The sequence below is a fragment of the Lissotriton helveticus genome, chromosome 5_1 (genome assembly GCF_964261635.1).
Source record: "Lissotriton helveticus chromosome 5_1, aLisHel1.1, whole genome shotgun sequence".
NCBI lineage: Eukaryota > Metazoa > Chordata > Amphibia > Caudata > Salamandridae > Lissotriton > Lissotriton helveticus.
Genome location: NC_136065.1, coordinates 1,963,050,081 through 1,963,075,810, shown reverse-complemented (window position 1 = coordinate 1,963,075,810; position 25,730 = coordinate 1,963,050,081). Strand labels below are relative to the sequence as shown.

Below are 25,730 nucleotides of genomic sequence, written 5' to 3'. Positions count from 1 at the left end.
TAAGTAGGTTGATGAAGGGTCACAGCATAGAGCACTCAATGGATCTGCTAAATATTAAACAAAATGAGCAGGTCAACCCAACATATAAAGGAAGAGGATGTAGTTCTTATATCGATTTCATACTTGTATCAGGCCTGCTAAAACAAAGAATAGTGAATTTCTCGATTGACTGTAGTGGGTTTAGTGATCACAATCCACTAGTATTGTCTGTGGCCGTCTCAAAGATCAGAAAGGCCAAAAGGAGGGGGAATGAGGATGTTAGGGAGACAGTTATCGCCCAAGGACGGCTACTTAAATGGGCTAAACTAAATGGCGAGAGCTTCTATAAATCCCTGTTGGAAAAGGGGAAACATCAGATAGAGACATGTCTAGATCTTTTGGTAACTGGCCCTTCATTGGTGAAGGCCTTTGAAGATGTAGGAAGACTAGTTGATGCCCTAATGCGCCACACAGGAAAGGGTAAGATACACACAGACCCTAAGTGGTTTGATAGAGGGTGCTCCCTAGCCCAAAAAAACCTAAGAAGTGCCCTTAAACAGAAGCCACGAGATACTCAAAAGGTTATGTATTGTAGACTAACCTATAAGCAGGCGGTAAGGCGAAGAAAGAAGGCTATCCAGACCAAGACGTGGGAAGATCGTAGGGGAGCAGCTGAAAATAGAGATCTTACAGCTTTTTGGAAGACTGTCAATAGCCCCTGTTTCCAGGATGGTAACAGCCCACAGATAGCGTCTAATGTACTCCCGGAGCAGTGGGTGGAACACTTTAGAGTTCTGGATAATAGAGGAACATCCGCTGCACAAGAGTACATGGCAAATGGGCGGGGGGGGTGACAGAGGGGCCCTAGATTTTACATTGAAGGAGATTGTGGAGGGTATAAAGGGCCTGACTCGTAATAAGGCGCCAGGGCCAGATGGGATTCCGCCGGATCTCTTCTTAAGTGAGGTAGATCTGTGGGGGCCTATCCTAACTAGGGTAATAAATGAGGCCATAGTTACGGGGCTACCACGCTCCTGGTCAATGGCCATAATAGTGCCAATCTTTAAAAAGGGGAGCAGGGATAACCGTCAGTGTTACCGTCCTATTTCACTGATAGACGTGTCAGCCAAGGTCTTGGGAAGAGTCGTTTTGAACTGCCTGATGAGTTGGGAAGAGGAACATCATATTCTCTCGGATGTGCAGTATGGATTCCGTGCGTGTAGATCCACCACCGACCAATGCCTGAATTTATATCTGTTGGTGACAGAATATACAGTGGCTAGTAATGGAAAAGTCTACTTAGCGTTTATGGACCTAGCCGCTGCTTTTGATTGCGTGAATAGGGAGAAGTTATGGATCATAATGTCAAAATTGGGGGTAGATATTGACCTCATTAATATATTGAGATCCCTACATCACAATACATCTGCAAGAGTGAGGTACAATTTAGAGGGAGAAAATACCGAACCCTTCAATTGTTCCAGTGGGGTCAGGCAGGGATGTATTCTCGCCCCCTTTTTGTTTTCGTTATACATTAATGGTCTTGAGCAATCGCTCATGGAATTAAAAGTGGATTCACCAAGAATAGGAAGAAGAGCGGTTGCTGTCTTGCTTTATGCAGACGATGCAGTCCTTCTGGCACGCACACCACTCGGACTGCAGCGACTAATAGATGGGTTTGTGGACTTCATGAATGGTTTAGACTTAACTGCAAATTTGTCTAAATCATATGTCATGGAGGTGGGCCCAAGAAATGCGGGGGAAAAGTTCAACTACAAAATAGGTACTTTTAGTTTAACAAAGGTTCAGTCTTTTTCTTACTTGGGAATTTTAATTGATCAGGGCATTAATTTCAAACCTCTGATTGCGGAACGCTGTAACAAATTAGTAGCTAGCTCAGGGGCCATAATGAATCTTGGTCGCAGAGACTTGGGCGATGGTCTCCTGAGCAGATGATGGTGTTGTATAATTCTATTTGTTACACAAAAACGGTATATGGGGCGGAACTATGGGGAATAGCGTACTCAACCAAATTGCAAATTGAGGAGAACAAATATCTGAGAAGGCTCCTCAAAATCCCCCAGGAAGTTCCCTCCCACATTATACATGAAGAACTGGGTTGTGACTTTTTAGCTGACAGGGTGGGGTGTAGGCCACTGATTGCATGGCTAAAGATTTGGATCAACCCAGAAGCAAGTCTGTCAAGACAGATTATTATGGAATGCCTGAGGAGGGAGAAGGGAATTGTTATTCCTTGGCTCAAGTATGTTACGGATGAATTAGAAAGCATCGGGTGTGAAGGCCTTTTTCTGACACCTTCCTGTATCACAAAAGGGGACCAGGCAAGAGTTAAGAAGATGTTTTTCGAACATAAAGCCAATACACGAGAAGCCAAGGATAGTACCAAACAATCAGTTAAGGCATAAACCCAGATAAGGTCATGTGTAGGAAAGGAGCCCTATCTAGCACTAATACACAATGCCCATGATAGATTTTTAATAACTCGTTTTAGGCTCAACCTTTTACACCACCTGCTTGCTGAGCCACCAGGTTTTACAAATTCTGTTGAGTCAAAGGGTCCCTGCAGCAGCGATCAACGATCTCCGCAGGATACCCTACATTTTGTATTTTTATGCCCTTTCTATTCAATGCCCAGGCATTGTTTTTTAATAAATTTGTTAAAAGAGGCTAACTTTATACATGTGTCTGAAGCCCTCGTATACTTACAAATGGCCCGAGACCATCTGACCCTATTTGCGATTACAAATTTTTTAAGATCAGCTCTTAAACTTATGGATACTGGAGGTATCAGTTAAACATGTATTGGGTGGAAAAAGGGTTCTTTAAATGAATTATGTAATTATGAATAGTACTTTGCTCCCGATGCGTCTTCCATTATGACTCTTTTTGTTCTGTATAGTGTAAAAGTTTTTATTGTACTTTTATGGTGTTTAATGAAAATGCCGAATAAAGATTATTGTGTTTCGTGTGAAAGGTGAGACCTGTTGGTTTTGGCAGTGCTTGTTTTAAATAGCCATACAAAAGGGGATGATGGACGGAGCGTTTGAGGAAATCAAACACTCACCCCCAGTCAACTGATCTGGGTTTAATCCATCGCCATTCTTTAGCCCTCTCAGCCACCCCAGTTCAGACATGGCCATATGCAAATCAGTCTGACCCGGTGCCTCATGGGAACAGTCCAGCCCGAACTGCCGAGCCATGTCTTCCCTGGACCGGAAACAAACATCCTGGGACCGGTTTCGGATTCATAATCCTCATCAGCCAGGCTATCTTGAATCCAGTGGCCAAGTGAGCAAGGGACTCACGTCTGAGCATACCCTGCCACACTTAGGGCGAACAAAGCGATACAAAAGGGGATGATGGACGGAGCGTTTGAGCAAATCAAACACTCACCCCCAGTCAACTGATCTGGGTTTAATCCATCACCATTCTTTAGCCCACTCAGCCACCCCAGTTCAGACATGGCCATATGCAAATCAATCTGACCCTGTGCCTCATGGGAACAGTCCAGCCCGAACTGCCAAGCCATGTCTTCCCTGGACTGGAAACAAGCATCCTGGGACCGGTTTCGGATTCATAATCCTCATTAGCCAGGCTATCTTGAATCCAGTGGCCAAGTGAGCAAGGGACTCACGTCTGAGCATACCCTGCCACACTTCGTCCATCATCACCCCCTTTTTGTACCGCTTTTGGCCGCCATAAGTGTGGCAGGGTATGCTCAGACGTGAGTCCCTTGCTCACTTTGCCACTGGTTTCAAGCAAGCCGGACTGAAGACGGCTGTGATGCCAGAAACCGGTCCTCGGAAGCTTGTTTCCGGTCCAGGGAAGGCATGGCTTGGCAGTTCGGGCTGGACTGTTCCCATGAGGCACAGGGTCAGACACATTTGCATATAGCCATGTCTGAACTGGGGTGGCAGAGTGGGCTAAAGAACGGTGATGGATTCAACCCAGATCTTTTGACTGGGTGTGAGTGTTTGATTGGTTTGGATGCTCCGTCCATCATCACCCCCTTTTTGTACTGTTTTAAATAGCCAGTCTGGCAAAAAAAGGGCTGGAAAGTAAGAGATGATTTACTGGTAAACGTGTGTGTATTTGTGTGTGTGATCGTTTCTTTCTTGAATTTGACAGCTGAGAGCAGAGGCTGGTGTGATGGCATTTCTTTCCCTTTCTTCCATAGGACACACTAAAGTAAATCAAAATATACACACACTACTACTGATGGTCGCATAAAGAGCAATAGGGTCAATAGTCTTATGCACAGCCATACGTATCCTCTGTTCTTCTATGCATATCCATTCAGTTCCTCTGTTCCCCTACACACATCCATAACATCCTCTGTGCCGCTGTGCACATCCCTACATGTGCCCTACGCCCCATGCACATCCATATATTTCCTCTTTGCCCCTTATCACGTCCATAAATTTCCTCTTTGCCCTTATGTACATCCTACATTTTCTCACGCTGCCCAGCTTGCTCCTCGCTGGTCCTGCTCTGCTGATATAGACACCTGCCTCTTGGAACAGCCTGTGCTGCCTCTTCACTTTCTCCGCTACTGGGAGTGGTTAATGCAGCCCATAAATACTCATTTTAGGTACTTTCCTGATTAGCTAATTCGTTTCCTTAATCTCAATAAAATGCTGGATCAATGTTCCCCTCTAATCAGTGGCTGCTGATCTAGTGAGTGTGAGTAATTGGTGCTGCTACTGCCAGCGCACTGCGGCCCTGTTGCTGTTCACCTGGCAGGGAGTCAGAGTGTCCATTAACAGAGGGGGGGGAAATTGGAGTGAGCCTTCCGAGGCGTGTCCTCTGCACTGGTGTGAGCGGACCATGGCCTGTCTTCTGTACCGCTGTGAACCAGCCGAGCTCTCTCATTTGTACTGGGATGAGCCTGCCAAGATGTGTCCTCTGTACCACTGTGAACCAGCCTAGCTTTGTCGTTTGAACTGGGGTGAGCTTGCAGTAGCATGTCCTCTGTACCGCTGTGAACCAGTCAGGCTCTGTCGTTTGAACTGGGCTGAGCCTGCTGAGGCATGTCCTATGTACCGCTGTGAACCAGTCAAGCTCTGTCGTTTGAACTGGGCTGAGCCTGCTGAGGCATGCCCTATGTACCGCTGTGAACCAGCGAGCTCTTTCGTTTGAACTGGGGTGAGCCTGCCAAGATGTGTCCTCTGTACCGCTGTGAACCAGCAAGCTCTGTCTTCTGTACAGGGATGAGCCTGCCAAGATGTGTCCTCTGTACCGCTGTGAACCAGTCAAGCTCTGTCGTTTAAACTGGGCTGAGCCTGCTGAGGCATGTCCTATGTACCTCTGTGAACCAGTCAAGCTCTGTCGTTTGAACTGGGCTGAGCCTACCGAAGCGTGTCCTCTGTACCGCTGTGAACCAGTCAGGCTCTGTCGTTTGAACTGGGCTGAGCCTGCTGATGCATGTCCTAGGTACCGCTGTGAACCAGCAAGCTCTGTCGTTTGAACTGGGATGAGCCTGCCAAGATGTGTCCTCTGTACCGCTGTGAACCAGTCAGGCTCTGTCATTTGAACTGGGCTGAGCCTGTGTTTCTAAAACACACATATAAATTACACTACATTGCAGGGATATCATTTTATGTACGGTTTTGAGCGAACTCCCTTCGGAACAGTAAGGGGGTTATAGTTGGGGTTTTTCTTGTTTCCTGGTTACAATGTTGGACCCTAAACACAGTACGTTAGTTATTTGACTGTTGATGTGCACTATGTGTTTTTTTTTATGCAGGTTGTGTTCTTGGGGGTTCTCCCTGCCCGCCGCTATTTCGAGTTCACCAATTTGATAAACTCGGTGAGTGTAGGCTGATGGGTATGAATCGAGTCATTTCCCTGTAAAAACTATCATGTAGCCGCTTTTTCCGACATTGAGTAGATGTAGAGTTGTATTTGATGCATGACAGCATCTGAGATGAATACCTGGGACTCACAGGGTCATACCATAGATGGGTATACAAGGAGGGGTTAAGATAATTATTTAGATGACCCGGACCTTGGAAAGAATTGGAGGTCTGTCAGACATATAGACCATCAGTTTAATGCGCTTTTAATTACTGGGGGGGTGTTCTGTTTACAGGTAATTCTATGGATAATATGATAATTACCAGTATCTATCCTACTCCTCGTGACAGACATATGTATATTTTATCTTTCCAGTATTTGTAACCCGTGTTGGGGGAATTGCCTCCACACCTTTGGATCTTTTTAGACCTTGAACCCCGGCAATTGACCAGATTAAGGTAATGTGGGGAGACTGACTGGGACTGGTAGAAGTCCTGAGGAAGATCAACGTGACCCTCTCTTGGGGGCACATGAAGACGGTCAAAACATGTTGACATTGGCAGTTTAAGGAGGGGTGTTGTGAGGAGCTAGTCATCTCTATAACACGCTCATCCTTCACGATTTTAATCCTGGCCTTGGGACCCTGGAATAAAGTCATTTGATAGGGCACCCATGAGCCAGTTTTAATCACTTTCTTCGCTGCACTTTTTCTATCTTGGTCTCCAGTCTCTGGTTGTAGCACACACAGTCACCTATTTGATTTATGTTTATGTTGTTTGTCTTCCCCCTCCCTATGCTCCATCCTGTGCGTGGCTATGCCAGGGTGTTTTGTAAGCAGACCAGATGATGAAGCATGTCACACATATTTGTGTGAGGGAGGGCAGTTTTCAAAAACACAATTCGTGCCGCTGCATGTAAATCACTTTTTTCTCCTCTCTACCCCTCTTGGTGTTAGCATATTTTTTATGTGCCATACCCCCGCTATTGTTATTGACATCACTCTCACAGAATATTTGCGAGTGGAGACTACATTTGGCACTCCTAACATGTTCTTCGGGGTGGAGTCAATTTTGCTCTTCTCCACAGGTTAAAACCTGCTCCCTGCACCATTGTAAAACAGCTAATACTTGCTGTCTGCATTAGTAGTGTTAGCCAATAATGGCGTGCGTAGAGCACTTAGCCAGCTAGGCTTGTTTGTTGCCCCTGCTGTGTGCACCAGTCTATTTTCTGCTGCATTTTGTGAGTGGGCCTGTCTACTGCACTAGAAGTGTGAGCGACCAAGGCCTGTTTACTGCGCCAGAAGTGTTATCCGGCTAAGGACTGTCATGTGCACTTATGCGAGTCAGCAATTGCATGCTCTCTCCTACAGTGTGAAACAACAAAAGAACAACATGTACATCGTTGTGTGGCCGCTAAATCCTGTCATGAGAGCCGGTTTAGGCCTGTCGGCATGAGCCAAGCAAGTCATCTCATGTGCCAGTGCCCAGTGAGTAAACTAAGGCTTGTACTGTGAGTCAGCTCACACCTATAATGTGCATCATTTGGAGCTATCTGCTCGTGCTACGCAGCACTTTTCTGTGCACATTAGCCTGTGAGTCTGTTGAGGCCTGTGAGGTTCACCAGTGCGAGCCTGCAAATACCTGTCTAGGGCACCAGTACGAGCCGGAGCAGGCCTCTCACTTGCATCATCTGATAAACCTCTGATCTCACAAGAGGTTGAAACAGGGAAGCAGATCACTGGGTGTTCAAGGCTCAACACTCTGGAACGCCCTTACCCCTAACCTGAGATCTTAAACTAGTCACAAAAAGTTCAGACCTGCTTTTAACTGAACTCAATAGACCCGACACATGATGGGGCTGCTCTCCCTGTTTGGGCTATAACCTATCCCTATTCTCATTAATCTTTACATATTTCTTCTTTGTCAGTGCTATAACAAAAAACAAAAGGCGACATTCAGTGTGCTTTAAATAACCTCTACATAGGTGTGAGCCAAAGAAGGGCTGTCATGTGTACCAGTACACACAAGTGTGATGAGTCTAGCTTCTGCATCATCTGAGACAACTAATGCCTGTGCTCTTCATCTATGTCAACCATCTAGTGTCTCTGCTCTTTCCTTGCTTTAGCCATCTACTGTCAGTCCTCTGCACCTGTGTGAGCCAGCTAGGGTCTGTGCTATACACCAGTGTGCGCCAGCTAGGAGCTATGCTGTCCACCCATGGGAGCCAGCTAGGGTCTGTGCTGTACACCAGTGTGCGCCAGCTAGGTTCTATGCTCTCCACCCATGGGAGCCACCTAGGGTCTGTGCTCTGCACCCGTGTGAGCCAGCTAGGGTCTGTGCTCTGCACCCGTGTGAGCCAGCTAGGTTTTGTGCTGTGACCCCGTGTGAGCCAGCTAGGGTCTGTGCTCTGCACCCGTGTGAGCCAGCTAGGGTTTGTGCTGTGACCCCGTGTGAGCCACCTAGGGTCTGTGCTCTGCACCTGTGTGAGCCAGCTAGGGTCTGTGCTCTGCACCTGTGTGAGCCAGCTAGGGTCTGTGCTCTGCACCTGTGTGAGCCAGCTAGGGTCTGTGCTCTGCACCTGTGTGAGCCAGCTAGGGTCTGTGCTATACTCCAGTATGAGCCGGCTAGGGTCTGTGTTCTGCAATGATGTGAGCTTACCTGGGTCTGTGCTCTGCACCCTTGTGAGTAAGCTAGGGCCTGTGCTATACACCCTTGTGAGTCAGCTAGGGTCTGTCCTTTGAGATCCAACTATTAAATGTCTTTTGCGCTAGTGTGAGCCAACTAGTGCCTGTCATGTGCTTCAGGTGACTCCAAAAATATTTGAATTACTTATGTAATGTTTTTTTCAGTTGTTTTTGTATTTCGTTATCTATGTGGAAGCATTGTAAAAATCTCCTTTGGAAATCTGTGAACAGTAAACAATAGTTTAGTTTTGAAGGACCTGTCTCAGGGCCTTTCAGCTGAAGTTTCAGCTGGAGTGGGGAGTGACACAGTGGCCCTCAGCTGGCCACAGAGATACAATAGGAAGTGATGGTAGGTCTCTCTGCTCGAAGAAGAGCTGAAACTAGAAGTGACGTGGGCGTGGAGCCACAGCTAGAAAGAGAAGTGACGCAGGGCCTCTCAGCTGGAGTTGGGATGGGAAGTGGCGTAGGGCCTCTCAGCTGGAGTTGAAATGGGAAGTGACGCAGGGCCTTTCCGTTGGAGTTCGGTTAGGAAGTGACACAGACCCTCTCAGCTGGAGTTGAGATGGGAAGAGAATCAGGGCCTTTCAGCTGGAGTTGGGATGGAAAGAGAAGCAGAGCCTCTCGTTGGAGATGGAAATGGAGTGGAGTGATCCTGAGGCTCTTATCTGGAGGTGACGCTGTAGGGAGACTATCACAGGTCCCCTCATCTGGTGATAGAGATTGTTGTGGTGTGATGCAGACGTTGCAAAAACAACAATTGATGGACAGAATGCTGAACAACACCCCAATACAGAGATCTGGGCCGAAATTCATCGTTTTTTTTGCTCCTCATGCCATTCCAGTTTGAACCCAGTCATGTGCAAATCACTCTTGACCCTGCGCCCAATGGGAACAGTCCAGCCTGAACTGCCAGGTCAGGTCCTCCCTGGACTGGAAACAAGCATGTTAGGACTGGATCACATTGCTTGGCGGTTCGGGCTGGACTGTTCCCATGAGGCATAGGGCCAAGACTGATATGCATATAGCTGTGTCTGAACTGGGATGGCGAAGTGACCTAAAGAACGACGGTGAATTCAACCCAGATCTGTGACTGTGGGTGAGTTTCTGAAAAGTTTCAGCGCTCCGTCCATCATCTCCTTGTGATTGCTTTGTTCGCCCTAAGTTGGCAGAGTATGCCCAGACGTGGGTCCCTTGCTTACTTTGCCACTGGATTCAAGCTAGCCTGGTTGATGAAGGGTGTTACCCCGAAACCAGTCCCAGGATGCTTGTTTCTGGTCCAGGGGAGACATGGCTTGGCAGTTCAGGCTGGACTGTTCCCATGAGGCACAGGGTCAAGGCTGATTTGCATATAGCTGTGTCTGAACTGCGGTGGCGAAGTGAGCTAAAGAACGATGATGGATTCAACCCAGATCTGTGACTGGGGGCGAGTGTCTGAAAAGTTTCAGCGCTCCGTCCATCATCTCCTTGTGATTGTGATGCAGATGTTGTCATGCTGCTGCTCTTACCTGGAGGTGATGCTGGAGTGGGAAGTAATGCTGGGCCTTCCAGCTGAAGAGAGAGCTTTAAGATAAAAAGCAATGCTGGGTCCCTCAAAGGAAAGTAGAGCTACAACCTCTGACTTACATCAGTGTATGTACTGGAGTGTGTATTGGTGCAGGATCTCTCACTGGAACAATTCGCATGTCTTTCGCCTTGGATGGTGCTGACATGTTGGCCTCTCTGGCGGAGGCTCACCTGTACACCAACCTCTACAGTAATGCATATGGTCATATTCCTCAGTCAGCCCTCTTGGTGTCTTCGAGCCATGCTTTCTGTGGTATATGGCACCTTTCCCCACCTCCCATTTTAGATTGAGACATGACCCATCCGCCTGTCTGCTCTATGATCTAGTCTACTTACGGCTTTCAGTGGAGAGCTACAGGCAGTGCTTAATTTGAGCAGATGCTTTCAGGGGCTCAGCACCAGCACTTCTTTCACAGGGCCGGGGCTACAATTTCTGACCCTGCAGGTGGTGGTCTCAATATTAATTGTTCAAATTTAAAATAAAAAGAATAACATACATTGCATGGTGACTGGCTGGTAAATGTTCATAGACAGGCCAGCATAGGCTTGTCCAGGCAGGCATGATTGTGTATCATCATGTTAGTATGATGTCATCATGCCGATCACAAATCCAAGAAGTCATCGACAAACTATGTCTTGCATTCTATTCCCTGAGTCTGCTGCACCCTGCCACTGCCTGAGCCTAAGCCTCCAATTGGATAATTGTAGCTGGGTGTCTGGCTCATGACGGAGTTGAGGCAAGGAAGCTGCGAAAGTGCATTTGGAACTTGGGAGTGAGGGCTCTTGCGGAAGAATAAACAAAAGTAAGTGTGGGCTTTCCACTTGCTGTGTAGCCAAAGTAGCATATCCTGCAGCCCTGCATTGCTGCTATCCTCAACGTGCTCGATGCAGCTGTGGACCAACACAACTTTTGTGCGCCATGTCGTCACCTGTAGAATCTGTGTGCTGCACCCCAGCATGGTAATTGCTGAGCGTGGGTGAGTCCAGTAGGCACCACAGCCATACTTACCGGCATTGGCAGCATTACGGCTAGGGACAATGCCTGTGCTGTGGCAGGCAGGGTCACAGCAAGCTGAGCAGTGGATGCCGATGCCATCCCTGGACCTACTAATTACAGGCAGCACTAGCAGTGACATCAACTGCTGTGCTCGAGCAGCTACCTGTTCTGTAAATAACCCAGTTCTACTGCACTGATTAATATATGCAAAAAAAGCATTTTGGTGTACATTTTGTTTTTGCACTGGTGTAGGTAAGAAAGTAAAATACATGTCATCTTCCTCTTCTTTAGGAAAGACAACAGGAAAACGCAGAGTTCAAAATAGCAGGGACATGTACAGGCTGACGACAGGGGTCACAGGCAGCAGCAGTGTTATAGATGAGAGAGAGAGCAGGAGTAAAGAGGAGAAAGAAGGAAAGGAGAGTTAAGACGGAGCTAAGTAGAAGAAAAGGAGAGCATCTCAGATACAAAGAGAAAGCAGTCATGATGTGACGAAGAAGATTGCATGAAGAGAGAAGATAGAATGAAAGGATGTACAGGACAGGACAGAGGGAAAAAAGCAGGCAAACAATAAAACAGAGACACAGCTAATCACTGCTAGAAGAGTGATAGTAAAGAGCCAAGACCGAGGAGAGAGAACAGAGCATGGATAAAAGTGAAGAGGAAAAAGGGCAGGGCTAGAATGAATAGAGGGCAAATCGGAAATACAGGGAATAAGGTAACACACCATGTGTGACAAAAATGATAGAAAACACTTAGAGAGGTGAGAGCAAAGTCTTAGGGGACAGACAACAGATCAAGGTTAGAAGAGACTGAGGCAGTGAGAGTGTTGAAAGTAGGGCTCACTGGAGGAAGAAGTGAGCTGTGGCCTCCTTGGCAACTTTTTTAGCACCTGCACTTCTGTTTTCTACAAATTAAGCACTGGCTACAGGCTCCATCTGCTTCACAGGAGTGTATGGGATCACTTTGTCCTACTCTAAAACTATGAGGCATGATCGCCCCCACCGTGCTCCTCCTTTGGGCGGATACACCCTAAACATTGCTCGTTTGTGTTGACCTGCAGAAGGTGGACCCTTGGTGCAGCATGGTGGCACTTCCTTACCTCCTCTTGTAGGGTGCTTCTACCCCCTTTTCTCCTGCCCTGCACATAGCCCGGATACTCCTGCAGACACGAGCCCCATAACCTGACTTGTTTCATCCTCTCATTTCTTCACAGAGGTCCTTCGGATGGTGAGGAGTTAGCCTTCGATGGGCCTTAAGTATTGGGTTGTGGAGTGATGGCACATCTGGCTTATACTGTGCTAGTGGAAATGCGAGGGTGACCCTTGACATGCTTTATCTCCTTTTTCTTACAGACCAAGCCTGTGGCCTTTGCTGTCCGGACAAATGTGGGGTACAATCCTTCCCCCAGTGATGATGTTCCTGTCCAAGGCATGTCCATCTCCTTCGAACCCAAAGACTTCCTACATATCAAAGAGGCAAGTATTGGGTACCAGGGTACAAAACATCAGTGCATGCATGCAGACCCGTAGGGGTTCAGAGATTTCAGGGCAGGCAGGGAACCGAACAGTTAGCGACCTACCCAGCAGACAGTGAAGGAGCCGGAACCCTGCCTCGCATAATCTGCATCTGAATCACTCAGTCATTGTTGTAATCAACTGAATGCAAGAACCCTCTGAAAACAATATTGATACTTTGATTTGGCCTAGCAATCTAGCAACAACGCCTGTACTGCCTGCGTCGTGAAGTGTCAGACAACATCCCGCAGGAGTAGTTGGCAAGTAACACATTGACAGTAGATAGAACTGATAATTTCATTAAATGTTGTCAGTTTAGTATATCAGAAATCAACAGTGAGGAGCAGTAATTGAAAACAACAGCACGGCTTTAAAATGAAAAGAACAGTTTTAAAGTATTTTTAAATCTACAGGGATCATTCAAATACATTAAAGCTTTGGCTTGCATGCCTCTTGTTTTGCACAGGCACAATAAGCATCAAGTTGTTTTATGAGGAATGGAGTTCCCGTCTCTATCCATGAACGAACTAACAGATGAAGACGAGGCTGGGAGGGCCGGGGTGGACGACACTGAAAGCTGTTTTAGTGCATAGTGCCTGATGCATAGTGCCTTCCTTCACATCAGCAAGACTAGCCAATAGGAGCCAACGAAGGGATCTAAGTGTGAGTGAACACTGGCTGCAGCACTCTGGGTGCACTGCCTCAGAGAAGAAACAGATAGGACTAAATAAATGTTACATCTGGCACAAGGACAGGTTATTACTTTGCAGTGATGATAGACATGTTTTGGTAAGAGGTCATTCCACTCACTCGGCTTGTCCCTGTTGAATTTTCACTCTCAAAATCTTTCCACCTCAGGGTGGATTTGGAAAGTACCCCAAACGTCTGAAACCACTCTTTCTACAGACTAACCTGTACTTACCTGATACCTTCTCATTACCTTTTGTAATTGTCTTTGTCCTGCTATCAATCCCCCAGCCGGTCCTCTGAAGCAGTGCAGAGGCTAGCTGCTGTGGCACTATACAGAAGCCACTCCTAAACAGTAACAGAAACAACAATCAAGGTTACACAAAACAAGATCAGACTCCTCTGAAGAAATATTCCAGTAAGAGGAGATACAGAGTCCTGTTTGTTAAAAACTAGTTTTAACACCACAGCAGCCTGAGGAGTGTGTGGTAACTGGGAGTCGAAATGCAGGCAAGACATTTTTTTTATATAAAGAATGGAGGGTTTGGCAGACTCCTGTAGAAACAAAGGCTATATTTCCGGGATCAATATGAAATATAATGACCTCAGTTTTAATGGAATTAGGGTTTAACCAGTTGTTATTTGGCCCTTTCTTAGCGCACAATCGTCCATTAGAATGGCATGACACACCCGTCCTTGCAGAAAGGAAATGACAAATGACACAGACATACACATTCCCCATAAGTGAGTAGCAGACACAGTCATGGAGTACTGGCTTCAATTTTACATATATACTTAGGGGCAGATTTACAAGCCCCTTGCATCTCTTTTACGCCGCCGTGGCATCACTTTTGTGACGCAGAGGCGGCGCAAATCCAGCGCCATGGTGCGGGGTACTTAGAACGTGACGCCTCTGGGAGAGGCGTCACGTTGTAAAGCCCTGCACCACATGTAGGCATTCCTGCGTGGTGGAGGGGGGGTGGTTCCGGCGCAGGAACGCCTCCTAAAAGTGGCTGAGTGAAATCTACAAGATTTCACTCAGCCACTTTTAAGGCCATGCTGCGTCAAAACCCTGCACCTGCTTGAAGTAGGCGTAAGGATTGACGCAGCATTGTAAGGATAGGGCACCCCGAGCCTTGCTGGAGCTGCGTCGTGCTTGCGACGCAACTCCAGCAATGCGCTGCCTTTACGGCAGCAGATGCGTCACGCATCTGTCCATTTTTGCCCCATGGTGCGCCGCATTGTAAATGCGGCGCATCCATGGTGGCGGAGCCGTGACGCACAATAACTGACGCATCACTGCTGATATGCAGGGATGCGCCAGTTAATGGAAATCTGCCCCCCATTGTATTGTAAATGCATTTATTTAGCGCTTGCTACCCCTGATAAGGCTTTGAATAGCTTTTTCGGCGAGTAGCACGCTACTCCGGAATCCCAAAAGGATTAGTGGTGAATTAGTATAGGGAAATAAGAAATTGATTTGAACTGTGAACGTTAGTCTGTTATATGGATTGAAAAGGATAGTGGAGGGATAGAAGAGGGAAGGGTTTTTGCATTTATATAGCGCTTGGTTCCCCTGATAAGGTGTTGAAGCGCTTTTCGTTAGGAAGCACGCTATTCCAGTACCCAAACCGGATTAGTGGGGAATTAGTATAGGAGAAGATGAAACTAATTTGAGCGGTGGACATGTGAGTTTGTTATTTGTATTGAAAAAGATTTTATGTTTCTCCGCTCAATGCAACTAATAGTGAAAAGGCATACATTGGCACCTAAGAACGTGGAAACACCAGACAAGCAGTATATACGAAGCCGGGTAAAAAAAAAACATAGCGCTTTATTGCATACAGTGTGATCGCTTGATGCGGTTTGAACGCAGGGGGTGGCAGATATTGGGATCAAATTCCAAGTGCAACAATGGATTGTCATTAATGGCAGGCAGATTAAAACACCTGCAGACCGCTCAAAAAGAATGGCAAAGTACTCTCTGAGCACTGCTTTGCCTCCCTGCCTACCGTCACTTATTTACCGATCTTCCAGTGCTCCTACGATTGGCTTTATGTCAAGAAGAAGACTTTGCCGTTAAAGCCCAACTGCCTTTAAAAACGAGGCTACAAAATACAAAACAATGGGGATAGGCTATAGGATATATTAAAGAAAAGTGCAAGTGTGTCTCTTAGGGAACTCGCGCGACACTGGTGGTGTGTGGCACTGTGCCTCCCCTCAGAAAACTCCACTGACTTAAAGCAAACCTCATTTTATTGACCTGCATCAAAGATAGAAAATAATTGACTTATGGGTGCACTTCGATCCCCAAATCTGTTAATCCCAAAGATGTGAGAAGTCCCTGGGTGCACGGTTGTTTTATTGCTGAATGCTGCTTAAATTAATCCATACTCATATGATGTTTCTTTCTCAACAATTAAAAAAAAAAGTTGTGAACGTTCACCAAATGTTGGGGAGATCTCTGCTATGTTTGCTGTCAGCTGGGGGTATACTGTAAGCCCTAGGGGGTATTCTGTGTCATTTGCAGTGTGCAGCAGGAGGCTGTTTGAAGATACAGCAGAGCTCCGTTCAGTCTCTGATGTGCTACAGCCACTCCTTTCTTTGTCTTCTGCAGAAGTACAGCAATGACTGGTGGATCGGACGCCTGGTGAAGGAGGGCTGCGAGGTGGGCTTCATCCCCAGCCCGGTGAAGCTGGAGACCATGCGGACCCTGCAGGAGCAGAAGATGAGGCAGAACCGGCTGAGCTCCAGGTAGAGCAGGGGTGGGCTAGCACGACCCATGGTAACACTCTTTGATGGCGAAAGTCCACCTTCTCCACGGATTCCCTCCCTTCTACACCCCAGTTTTGGCCATCATCTCTCTATTAACACTAGCACGACCTCACTTAAATAAGTGCCAACATGTGGAAAAAGCAAAGAGTTACATTGTGAAGAAAAAAAAATCGAGGACTGTGTTTTCCGCATTGCCTTACATTAAAGTGGGTGCATTTGTGTCGCTGCTTTTATGTGGCCCCGTACCACTCATCTTGTCTGTAGGGCAGACCAGACCATGCTGGCATTGTTGTGTGTGCGTATGTGGGGTTATCTGCGATGCTGTGTTTAGGTGCGCACGTTTGAAACCAAGATGCATTCATGTGTACCTTGGCCTGAAGCATCCTGTGGGTTGTCCACGTGGTCCTATGCGTGGGCGCTGCAGCCACTCTCTACGTAAATTTTCCCTAATGCCACTGCACATCATTGACCTGTCCATTTCTGACCCCCAGGGTAGGCCTTATCTCCCCATTATCAGCCCGAGCGGTATCTATAGGACGTTCCCCTTCACCTAAGACCTAGAGGTGGTGTCCTGTGAGAATAACGCTGTCTACCTCATTCAGAAACAGTTTTTACACCATAAATCTTCCTGGGACGTCATGTGTAAAGCTTCTGTTGACTGCTGGCATTACATCTTGATTGCATCTGGCGAGGTCAAAGATACAGACCTCGAAAGTATGGTACCTGTAGACAGTATTATTGTGGCTGTTCTTTCTTATCAGCACACAGAACCCCTCCAGATACTTAACACCTGTTGAGTCTCTAACTGATCCCACTTCTGTGCCCTTTAAACAGAACCCTTGACAACTTTAGCTTCCTACCCTTTAAGACACGTGTGCGTGAACATACACATTTTGGACATGGATGGGGGGCATCTGTTCCTGGTGGAGTGGTATGTTCTGGCGTTTTATTGGTATTTGTGATTTTGCTGGCATTCTGCCAGACCAGCTCAGCCCACTGAGTTGTGCATCCACTTTATCACAACACCAAGAGCTTGGGTAAGCATGCTGTTGTAAGCCTTGATGCATGTATACACCTTGTCTGGCACCTCCGCCCTGTGTCTAACAAAGGAACACAAAGATTCTACTTTTTGGTACTCGCAAAGCCTACTGAGAAAAGCATGTTTCCTCCATAGGGCAGCATTGGTGTTTGGGACTAATGGTATGACCAGTTTGCCTGTAAATCCTAGGATAGTGGTTCAGATCGTGTCTTGGTAAAGAATGTGCTTATGTTTTGTGTTTATCTTTATTTTTACTACAATTCAATTTGCAAATAAAGGCCTATTAGTGGCCCGACTGAATAATGAGTTTTGCACAGGTTAATACCTTTACCACGCTATATATCAGTGTCTTATCCACCTCAACCGTTAGAATTAGTCAAGGCAGCTTCACTTTGCTAACCCTGGACAGTGCACGATCAGAAACCAAAAGCAGTCCTGGTAAAAAATATTTAAAACAGCCCCATTCTTCTGGAGGCCGCGATCTAATCAAAGGGACCATATGCAAGGCTTCTACGGGAAGGCAGCATTAGGCAGTCTAGGCCCGTAAGCAGCCTCCTTGTGTGTACACCCTGGAGAGTTGCTTGCCTAAACGGAGTAAGATGGTTATCTAATGGGAGTGCCGCGTGTGACAACAGTGCCCTTCATGTGTACTGCCATGCATCTACGTATTGTATTGGGACGCACAGAGGAACCCTCACATCCTTCTATGATGTTTTTAAAATAATCCACAAAACTTTCTGTTGGGGGCTCGTTTGCACCTTTTGGGGTCACTGGCTGCCCAAGATGACCCTCGTTTACCGACTTGTATGGGCCTCAGACCCAGTAATTAGGATGGTGCTCTGTTAATAGTATGTTAAGAATAAGCCAGAACCCACACATTTTTCAATGTTAGGCGTGAGAACTAACTAGTTCCTGCCTTTGCTTTCGATTGGCACTTTCACTGGATCTGCTACCCACTTTAAACGATTATACACCATCCAGAAGACCACAGCCAGACTCATCCTCAACCTTCCTAATTGGACCAGCATCACCCCCCACCTAAGAAACCTCCACTGGCTCCCCGTCCCGCAGAAATGCCAGTTCAAGCTGCTGACCCTAGCCTCAAAGGCCCTCCACAATGCCGGCCACTCCTACATCAACCACCGCCTGACCTTCCACCAATGCACCAGACCACTTTGATCCGCCTCCCTCGCCCTCACACGTTGCACGCATCCAACGCAGCCGAGGCCTCTCTTTCTCCTACCTTGCCGCCAAGTCCTGGAACGACCTCCCACTCCATCTCTGACTTCAGAAAGGAACTCAGGGCCTGGCTTTTCGACTGAGGTTCACTGCACCCCAGCGCCTGGATACCCTCAGGTGATAAGCCACGCTGATTGATCTTATTGCTGATAACCACAGTCGGTTTAAAAGTATAGCTCACTGTACCTGATCCAGCCACAAGGTGGCAGAATGATACAAAGTATGTGTATTTCGGAAAGTTAAATTCTATTGCAGTGTAAGTTAAATACCTGTAACATTGATGCTGCCGCGTATAGTCTTTCCTTCTTTGATATAGGTCCTCAAGAAGTGTCAACTGAGACTACACAATTTTTTCATCTGACTATCGAGTAACTATCTCTTTACTTAAATGAGCTTGGTGATGTTTCTTCTGGCTATGGTTTTATTAATGAATGCATGAAAGGGAAAGGAAGCGCTGCAAATGGCTATGCCGAGATCAACAAAAAACTCACCTAAAAGCAGTAGACCATTCAGAACTCGGTGGCCAGAATCACTTTCGACCTACACCGCACTCACATCACACCCGAGGGAGCTCCACTGGCTTCCCATACTCAAATGAGCACAATTCAAACTCCTTGCCCACACGTTCAAGACTCTACGTAACACTGGCCCAGCAAATCTTAACCATTGCATCTGCTTTCACAAACCTTCCAGACACCTCTGTTCATCGGACTCCTACTTGCACAAATCTCATGCATATGGAAAACCAGATCTGGCGGTTGAGCCTTCTCCTTCATCACTCCTAAAGCATGGAACGACCTGCTGCCACACATAAGAGCCTCCTCAGTACTTGAATTCTGCAAGAGGCTGAAGACATGCCTTTTCGAGTAGTCCCACTAGGCCTTACGTTTGGTAGACTCACACCTGCTCAGTTCCAGGATGCCCTCTTGGTGATAGTGCGCTCTACAAATTTGCATACCATAACAATAATTACCTTTGTGTCTTTCTTCTTCTTGCAGTAAGTCGGGCGGCGGGAACTCCAGCTCCAGCCTCGGTGACGTGGTGACTGGGACACGCAGGCCTACCCCACCAGCCAGTGGTAAGAGCGCCATAGCACTGGATAGTTGTTGATCAGTCACGTAGAACAGTCAAACATGTGAACTATTAAATATAATGGGGTGGCCCAATGACCCTCAGAACCTGGGTTCCAAGTTTATATAAAAAACAATGGTTCTGTCGGGAAGCAATCTCTTTCATAAACCTTCTATATAGGTAAATCTCATAATAACATTATTATTAGACAGATTCTTTTCTCTAATAATACCAATACATTGGAAAAAAGGAAGAAAGGTGAGAAGTAACCACACACACCTCTTTCTGAGGATTATATCAAATTTTATCTTACTTTTAGATTTTTAACCTCGAAATATCATATATACACATATATACAATGGCTGTCCTAAACAAAATTAACATAACAATATATCCGTGAAAGTTTGTGTTGCAGTGCAATAGTGACAAGTGTTTTAGTTAGTGAATTGATACATATATACAAAAAAGAAACAGTGTGGCAGTCCCAAACTCAAGACAATAGTTTCAACAGATACAATTTTCTTCTTTGTATTGAAACTTAGATAGGGACTGATCCATAATTTAACGTCGACGTTTCGACCATAGACAATGGTGCTGGTTTTATCGCAACCTGGGCGGGTCTTCATCAGGACTATAATACAGTTGGACAACCTGTTATTTTCAAAGAAGGCCTGCGTATATCTCTCATTGACAGCAGGGCAGAAACAGTATGTCAGCCAGCACTATCTGACACCGAGTGATCAATCCTGATATCTTACTAGTTCTCAGTTTTATCCACCAGCCGGTGGGACAATCTGGATATCTCTTTAAAGTAGTGCCGCAATAGTGATCACTTTCTATTCTCATTCAGCCCAAAGCTATATTTCTTTCACTTTCTGACGGTCGATGCTATTGCGGCACTACCTTAAAGAGATATCCAGATTGTCCCACCGGCTGGTGGATAAACTGAGAACTAGTAAGATATCAGGATTGATCACTCGGTGTCAGATAGTGCTGGCTGACATACTGTTTCTGCCCTGCTGTCAATTAGAGATATACGCAGGCCTTCTTCGAAAATAACAGGTTGTCCAACTGTATTATAGTCTTGATGAAGACCCGCCCAGGTTGCGATAAAACCAGCACCATTGTCTAGGGTCGAAACGTCGACGTTAAATTATGGATCAGTCCCTATCTAAGTTTCAATACAAAGAAGAAAATTGTATCTGTTGAAACTATTGTCTTGAGTTTGGGACTGCCACACTGTTTCTTTTTTGTATATATGTATCAATTCACTAACTAAAACACTTGTCACTATTGCACTGCAACACAAACTTTCACGGATATATTGTTATGTTAATTTTGTTTAGGACAGCCATTGTATATATGTGTATATATGATATTTCGAGGTTAAAAATCTAAAAGTAAGATAAAATTTGATATAATCCTCGGAAAGTGGTGTGTGGTTACTTCTCACCTTTCTTACTTTTTCCAATGTATTGGTATTATTAGAGAAAAGAATCTGTCTAATAATAATGTTATTATGAGATTTACCTATATAGAAGGTTTATGAAAGAGATTGCTTCCCGACAGAACCATTGTCTTTATATAAACTTGTGAACTAGCCTATGACCTCTCGTCCACTGTGACCTTTATCCAGATCACTAAGTCCAGATTTTAGTTCATATGTCAGAACACTTCATGTGTCTCTAATTCCTTTGTGCTCTATTCTGGATCACTAAGTTTGATTGAAAGTTCAAACATGTCATCTACTCTTTGACCTTAGTGATCCAGGGCAGGAGTCAGGTTGACCTGAAGCACATTTATTTGATATCTCTGACACTGATGATTCGCTGTGGATCAGAGTCACGCTCCTGCATCAAACACTTAACCCTGGCCTTGGTGGTCCAGGACAGGGTCCCTGTGGGTTAGTCACATAGCACACATCAACCTGTGAACTCTGACCTTTGATGACCTAGGACTTTGGCTCAGAGTGAGTCACATTGAGCTCTTCAAAGCCTGAACTCTGACCTTAGTGATCCAAGATAGGGTAATTGTGAGCAAGAGTCTCATGAAGTGTTCTGAAACGTGATCTAGTCCACAGTTATACAGAACAGTGTCCATGTTGGTCATGATGACCCGGAGCGCATTGACTCCTGAACTCTGACCTTGGTGATCCAGGACTCCGTCACTGTTTCCTAGAATCACATGGCACGCTTTCACCCCTGAACTCTGACCTTGTGATCTAGGACAATGTCACTGAGGCTCAGAATCACATGGAGCGCATCAACACATGAACTCTGACCTTGGTTATCCAGGACAGGGTCCCCCCTGGGTCAGTCTCATGGAGCGCACTGGAGCGAGAGGTTTTGTCTGACCTTGTTGTCCATGGCACTGTTACTGTGGGCCAGTCACACGAATTCTATCGACCCCTGACCTGAGACCTTGCTGATCCTGGACAGTGGGGCCCTGGGTTAGGGCAGTACGAATAGAATGCATTGCTGTTTGAATGTTGGCCTCCCTGTAAAGCAGTGCGTGTCTACATGTAACATTAAACGTGCTCAGTAAATAAATAATCCATGACCTGGTCACTGGGGGGAGGTCAAGTTGACCCACCGTACTCTGACCCCTGAACTCTAACCATGGAGGTATTCTTTCACGGTTCTTCTTCTAGTCCTCTCACTGTGCCCCGTCCGTGTCTCGCTCATCCAAACACCTCCCACTGACCCCAAAGCTCGTGGGGTTGAAAGCGAGAAGGATGGTCCTGCACGTGCGAGCCCCTACCTCAATCAATCAATCAATCAGGAGTTTGTTAAAGCGCGACTACTCACCCGTAAGGGTCTCAAGGCGCTAGGGGTGGGGGGGGTTTGAGGGGGTGCAGGTTCCATTCCATCAAGGAGGGGGTCTGTCGAAGAGCCAGGTTTTGAGGTTTCTTGCGAAGATGGGGAGCGATGTTGTCTGTCTGAGGTGGAGCGGAAGGGCGTTCCATGCTTTGGCCGCGAGGAAGGAGAAGGAGCGGCCTCCCGATCTGGTCTTTCTGGTGCGGGGGACCACAGCGTAGGAAAGCTGGGCTGATCGTAGGGTCCTTTGGGGTGCGTGGAATTTGAGTCGGCTGTTCAGGTATGCTGGTCCGGTGCCGTGGAGGGCCTTGTGTGCGTGGGTGAACATCTTAAAGGTGATTCTCGCCTCGACGGGGAGCCAGTGGAGTGTGCGCAGGTGCTGGGAGATGTGGCAGTGTTTTGGCAGGTTGAGGACCAGTCTTGCGGCGGCGTTCTGGATGTTCTGTAGCTTGCGGATGAGGTTTTTGTTTATTCCGGCGTAGAGTGCGTTGCCGTAGTCGAGTCTGCTGGTGACCAGGGCGTGAGTGACTGTCTTTCAGTGTTCGAGGGGGATCCATTTGAAGGTCTTACGAAGGAGGCGGAGGGTGTGGAAGCAGGAAGATGAGACAGAGTTGATCTGGCGGTCCATTTTGAGCTCGGAGTCCAGGATGATTCCCAGGTTGCGTGCGTGGTCTGTGGGGGTTGGCGGGTTTCCGAGGGCGGTGGGCCACCAGGTGTCACTCCAGGCGTCGGGGTTTGGGCCCATGATGAGTACTTCTGTTTTGTTGGTGTTTAGTTGTAGGCAGCTGTTTTTCATCCATTTGGCGACGGCTTTCATGCCTTCTCGAAAGTTGCGTCTGGCGGTGTTGGGCTCGTTGGATAGGGAGAGGATGAGCTGGGTGTCGTCTGCATATGACACGATGTTGAGTCCGTAGGTTCTGACGATGGGGGCAAGTGGAGCCATGTAGACGTTGAAGAGCGTCGGGCTGAGGGAGGAGCCCTGGGGGACTCCGCAGGTGATAGGTGTGGGGTCCGAGAGGAAAGGGGGGAGTCTGACCCGCTGCGTCCTGCTGGAGAGGAAGGAGCAGATCCAGTTGAGGGCCTTGTCCTGGATTCCTGCATCGTAGAGTCTGCGTATTAGGGTGCGGTGGGAGACTGTGTCGAACGCCGCTGATAGGTCAAGGAGGATGAGGGCTACTGTTTCTCCTTTGTCCAGTAAGGTGCGGATGTCGTCTGTTGCGGCGAGGAGGGCGGTTTCCGTACTGTGTTTTTTTCTGAAGCCGGATTGGGAGGAGTCGAGGATGTTGTGTTCTTCAATGAATGTGGCGAGTTGGCTGTTGATGGCTTTCTCGATGACTTTCGCTGGGAACGGGAGCAGGGAGATGGGTCTGTAGTTTTTGAGGTCGGTGGGGTCCGCTGAGGGTTTCTTTAGGAGGGGGTTGACCTCGGCGTGTTTCCAGTCGTCGGGGAATGAGGCGGTCGCCAGGGAGCGGTTGATGGTTTGGCGGAGCATGGGTGCGATGGTGTTGGCGGCTCTGTTGAAGATGTGGTGGGGGCAGGGGTCCGTGGGGGCCTTCAGTCTGTGTGTCTTCGGTGGTGAGGGCTGTCCAGTCATCAATCGCTGGTTTCCGGGTGTCTGGGGTGGTTGGTGAGGGTTCAGTGTGTTGGTTGTCTTCGTCGAAGTTGTTGTAGATGCCCTTGATTTTGTGGTGGAAAAAGATGCTGAGTTTGTCGCAGAGGTCTTGTGAGGGAGGGATGTCGGTAGACTCGCTGGTGGGTTGGGCGAACTCCTTGATGATGCTGAAGAGTTCCTTGCTGTTGTGTGCGTGGGTGGAGATTCTGTCTTCAATCGCTTTTTTCCTTGTTTCTCTGATGAGTTGATGGTGGGCGTTGGTGGCGGCTCTGAAGTTGTTGTGGGCTTCTGTGGATTTGGTGTTTCTCCAGGCCTTTTCGAGGCGGCGGCATGTGCGCCTGGACTCTCGAAGTTCGGTGGTAAACCATCTGGCTTTCTTGGCATGGGTATTGTTGTTTTTCTTGAGGGGGGCTATGGTGTTGGTGCTGTCCGAGATCCATCTATGCAGGGTTCGGGCTGCGGTGTTGGGGTCGTCGTTTTCCGCGATGGTTGGGGTGGAGTTGTTGAGTGAGGAGGTGAGCTGGTCATCGGTGATTTTGGTCCAGTTTCTTTGTGGAAGCAGGTGCTGGTGTCTGTGGATGGTGGGTGTTCTGAAGGTGAAGTGGACGCAACGATGGTCGGTCCATGGGAGTTCGGTGGTGTGGCTGAAGGTGATGGACTTTCCTGTAGTGAAGAGGGGGTCGAGGGTGTGTCCTGCTGAGTGCGTGGGCTCGGTCACGATCTGGCGGAGTCCAATGTTGTGGAGGTTGTCCAGGAGGGATGTGGTGTTGGGGTCCAGTTGATTGTCGAGGTGGAAGTTGAGGTCTCCCAGCAGGGTGTAGTTGGTGGATGCGATGGCCTGCGGGGAGATAATGTCCGTAATGGAGTTGGCGAAGGGTCCGCGGGGTCCAGGGGGTCGGTAGATGAGGGTTCCTCGGAGGGCGGCGGTGGGGCTGGCCAGTATCTTGAAGTGAAGGTGTTCCATCAGTTCTGTGGACTCGTCAGGGAGTGTGCTCTGGCGGAGGCTGGATTTGTGGACGATGGCGATTCCTCCTCCTGGGTGGATGGGGCGGTCCTTCCTGGAGATCTTGTATCCTTGGGGGATGGCGATGGCGATGTCCGGTCCTGAGGTGGTGTTGGTCCAGGTTTCGGTGAAGAATGCTACGTCTGGGGTTGTGCTGTCGAGGAGGTCCCAGATTTCTGTGGCGTGTTTGTGGAGGGATCGGACGTTGAGGAGGATGCATTGTAGGGTCTTCGGTTCGGTTGTGTTCTTGTGGGCGGGTTGTGCTGGATCCGTGTTCTTGGCGGTGCTGCAGGTGTGCCGGCAGCGGTGACAGCTGAAGGGTCCATGGGTGTCGGCTGGTGATGCTAGCTTGCAGTTGCTGTTGCAGCCTGGGTTGAGTGCGTGGAGTGCTGCTGGGTCGTAGCGTTGGCGGGGCGGAGGTCCAGGGTTCCTGGTGCTGGTCGCGGACGGGTCGCAGACGGGCGCAGACGTGCTTGCCTTTGACGCGCCTTCGGTGCACCAGCGGCGCGCCCGCGGCCGCTGCGCGGCCGTGCAGTGGCCGCCATTAAGTAGGGGTCGGGGAGGGCTGGACAGCTGGGAGGCGGGAGCGGGGAGGGGAGCTGGATTGGGCCGGTCGTGCTGGGGGGGGAGGGGCCGCGGGGGCAGCAGCGGCGGGGAAAGGTAAAGGGAGGAAAGAACGGATAAAGAAAAAAGGGAAAATAAGCAGAAATAAGGCACAAAAGAGCAGAGATGCAGAAAAGAGAAGAAAGGAGAAAGATAGAAAGGGTAAAAAAACGAGTGAAAACGGGTGAAGGAGCAGAGGGAGAGAAAGGGAAAAAGGGCAAAAATAAGGCACAAAAGAGCAGAGGTGCAGGAAGGTGAAAGATAGAAAGGGAAAAAACGAGTGAAAACGAGTGAAGGAGCAGAGGGAGAGAAAGGGAAATGGGCAGAAA

General features: G+C 47.9%; 1 protein-coding gene across 2 annotated transcripts in view; it reads left to right on the top strand.

The window, feature by feature from the left end:
* Nucleotides 1-25,730, top strand: part of CACNB1 (calcium voltage-gated channel auxiliary subunit beta 1) — a 627,177-nt gene that overhangs the window by 405,043 nt on the left and 196,404 nt on the right. For both annotated transcript variants that reach the window (XM_078645637.1, XM_078645638.1), the window contains exons 4-6: nt 12,395-12,517; nt 15,861-15,997; nt 19,295-19,374. In XM_078645637.1, coding sequence (XP_078501763.1) covers nt 12,395-12,517; nt 15,861-15,997; nt 19,295-19,374 — 340 coding nt within the window. The remainder of the gene's footprint in view (nt 1-12,394; nt 12,518-15,860; nt 15,998-19,294; nt 19,375-25,730) is intronic.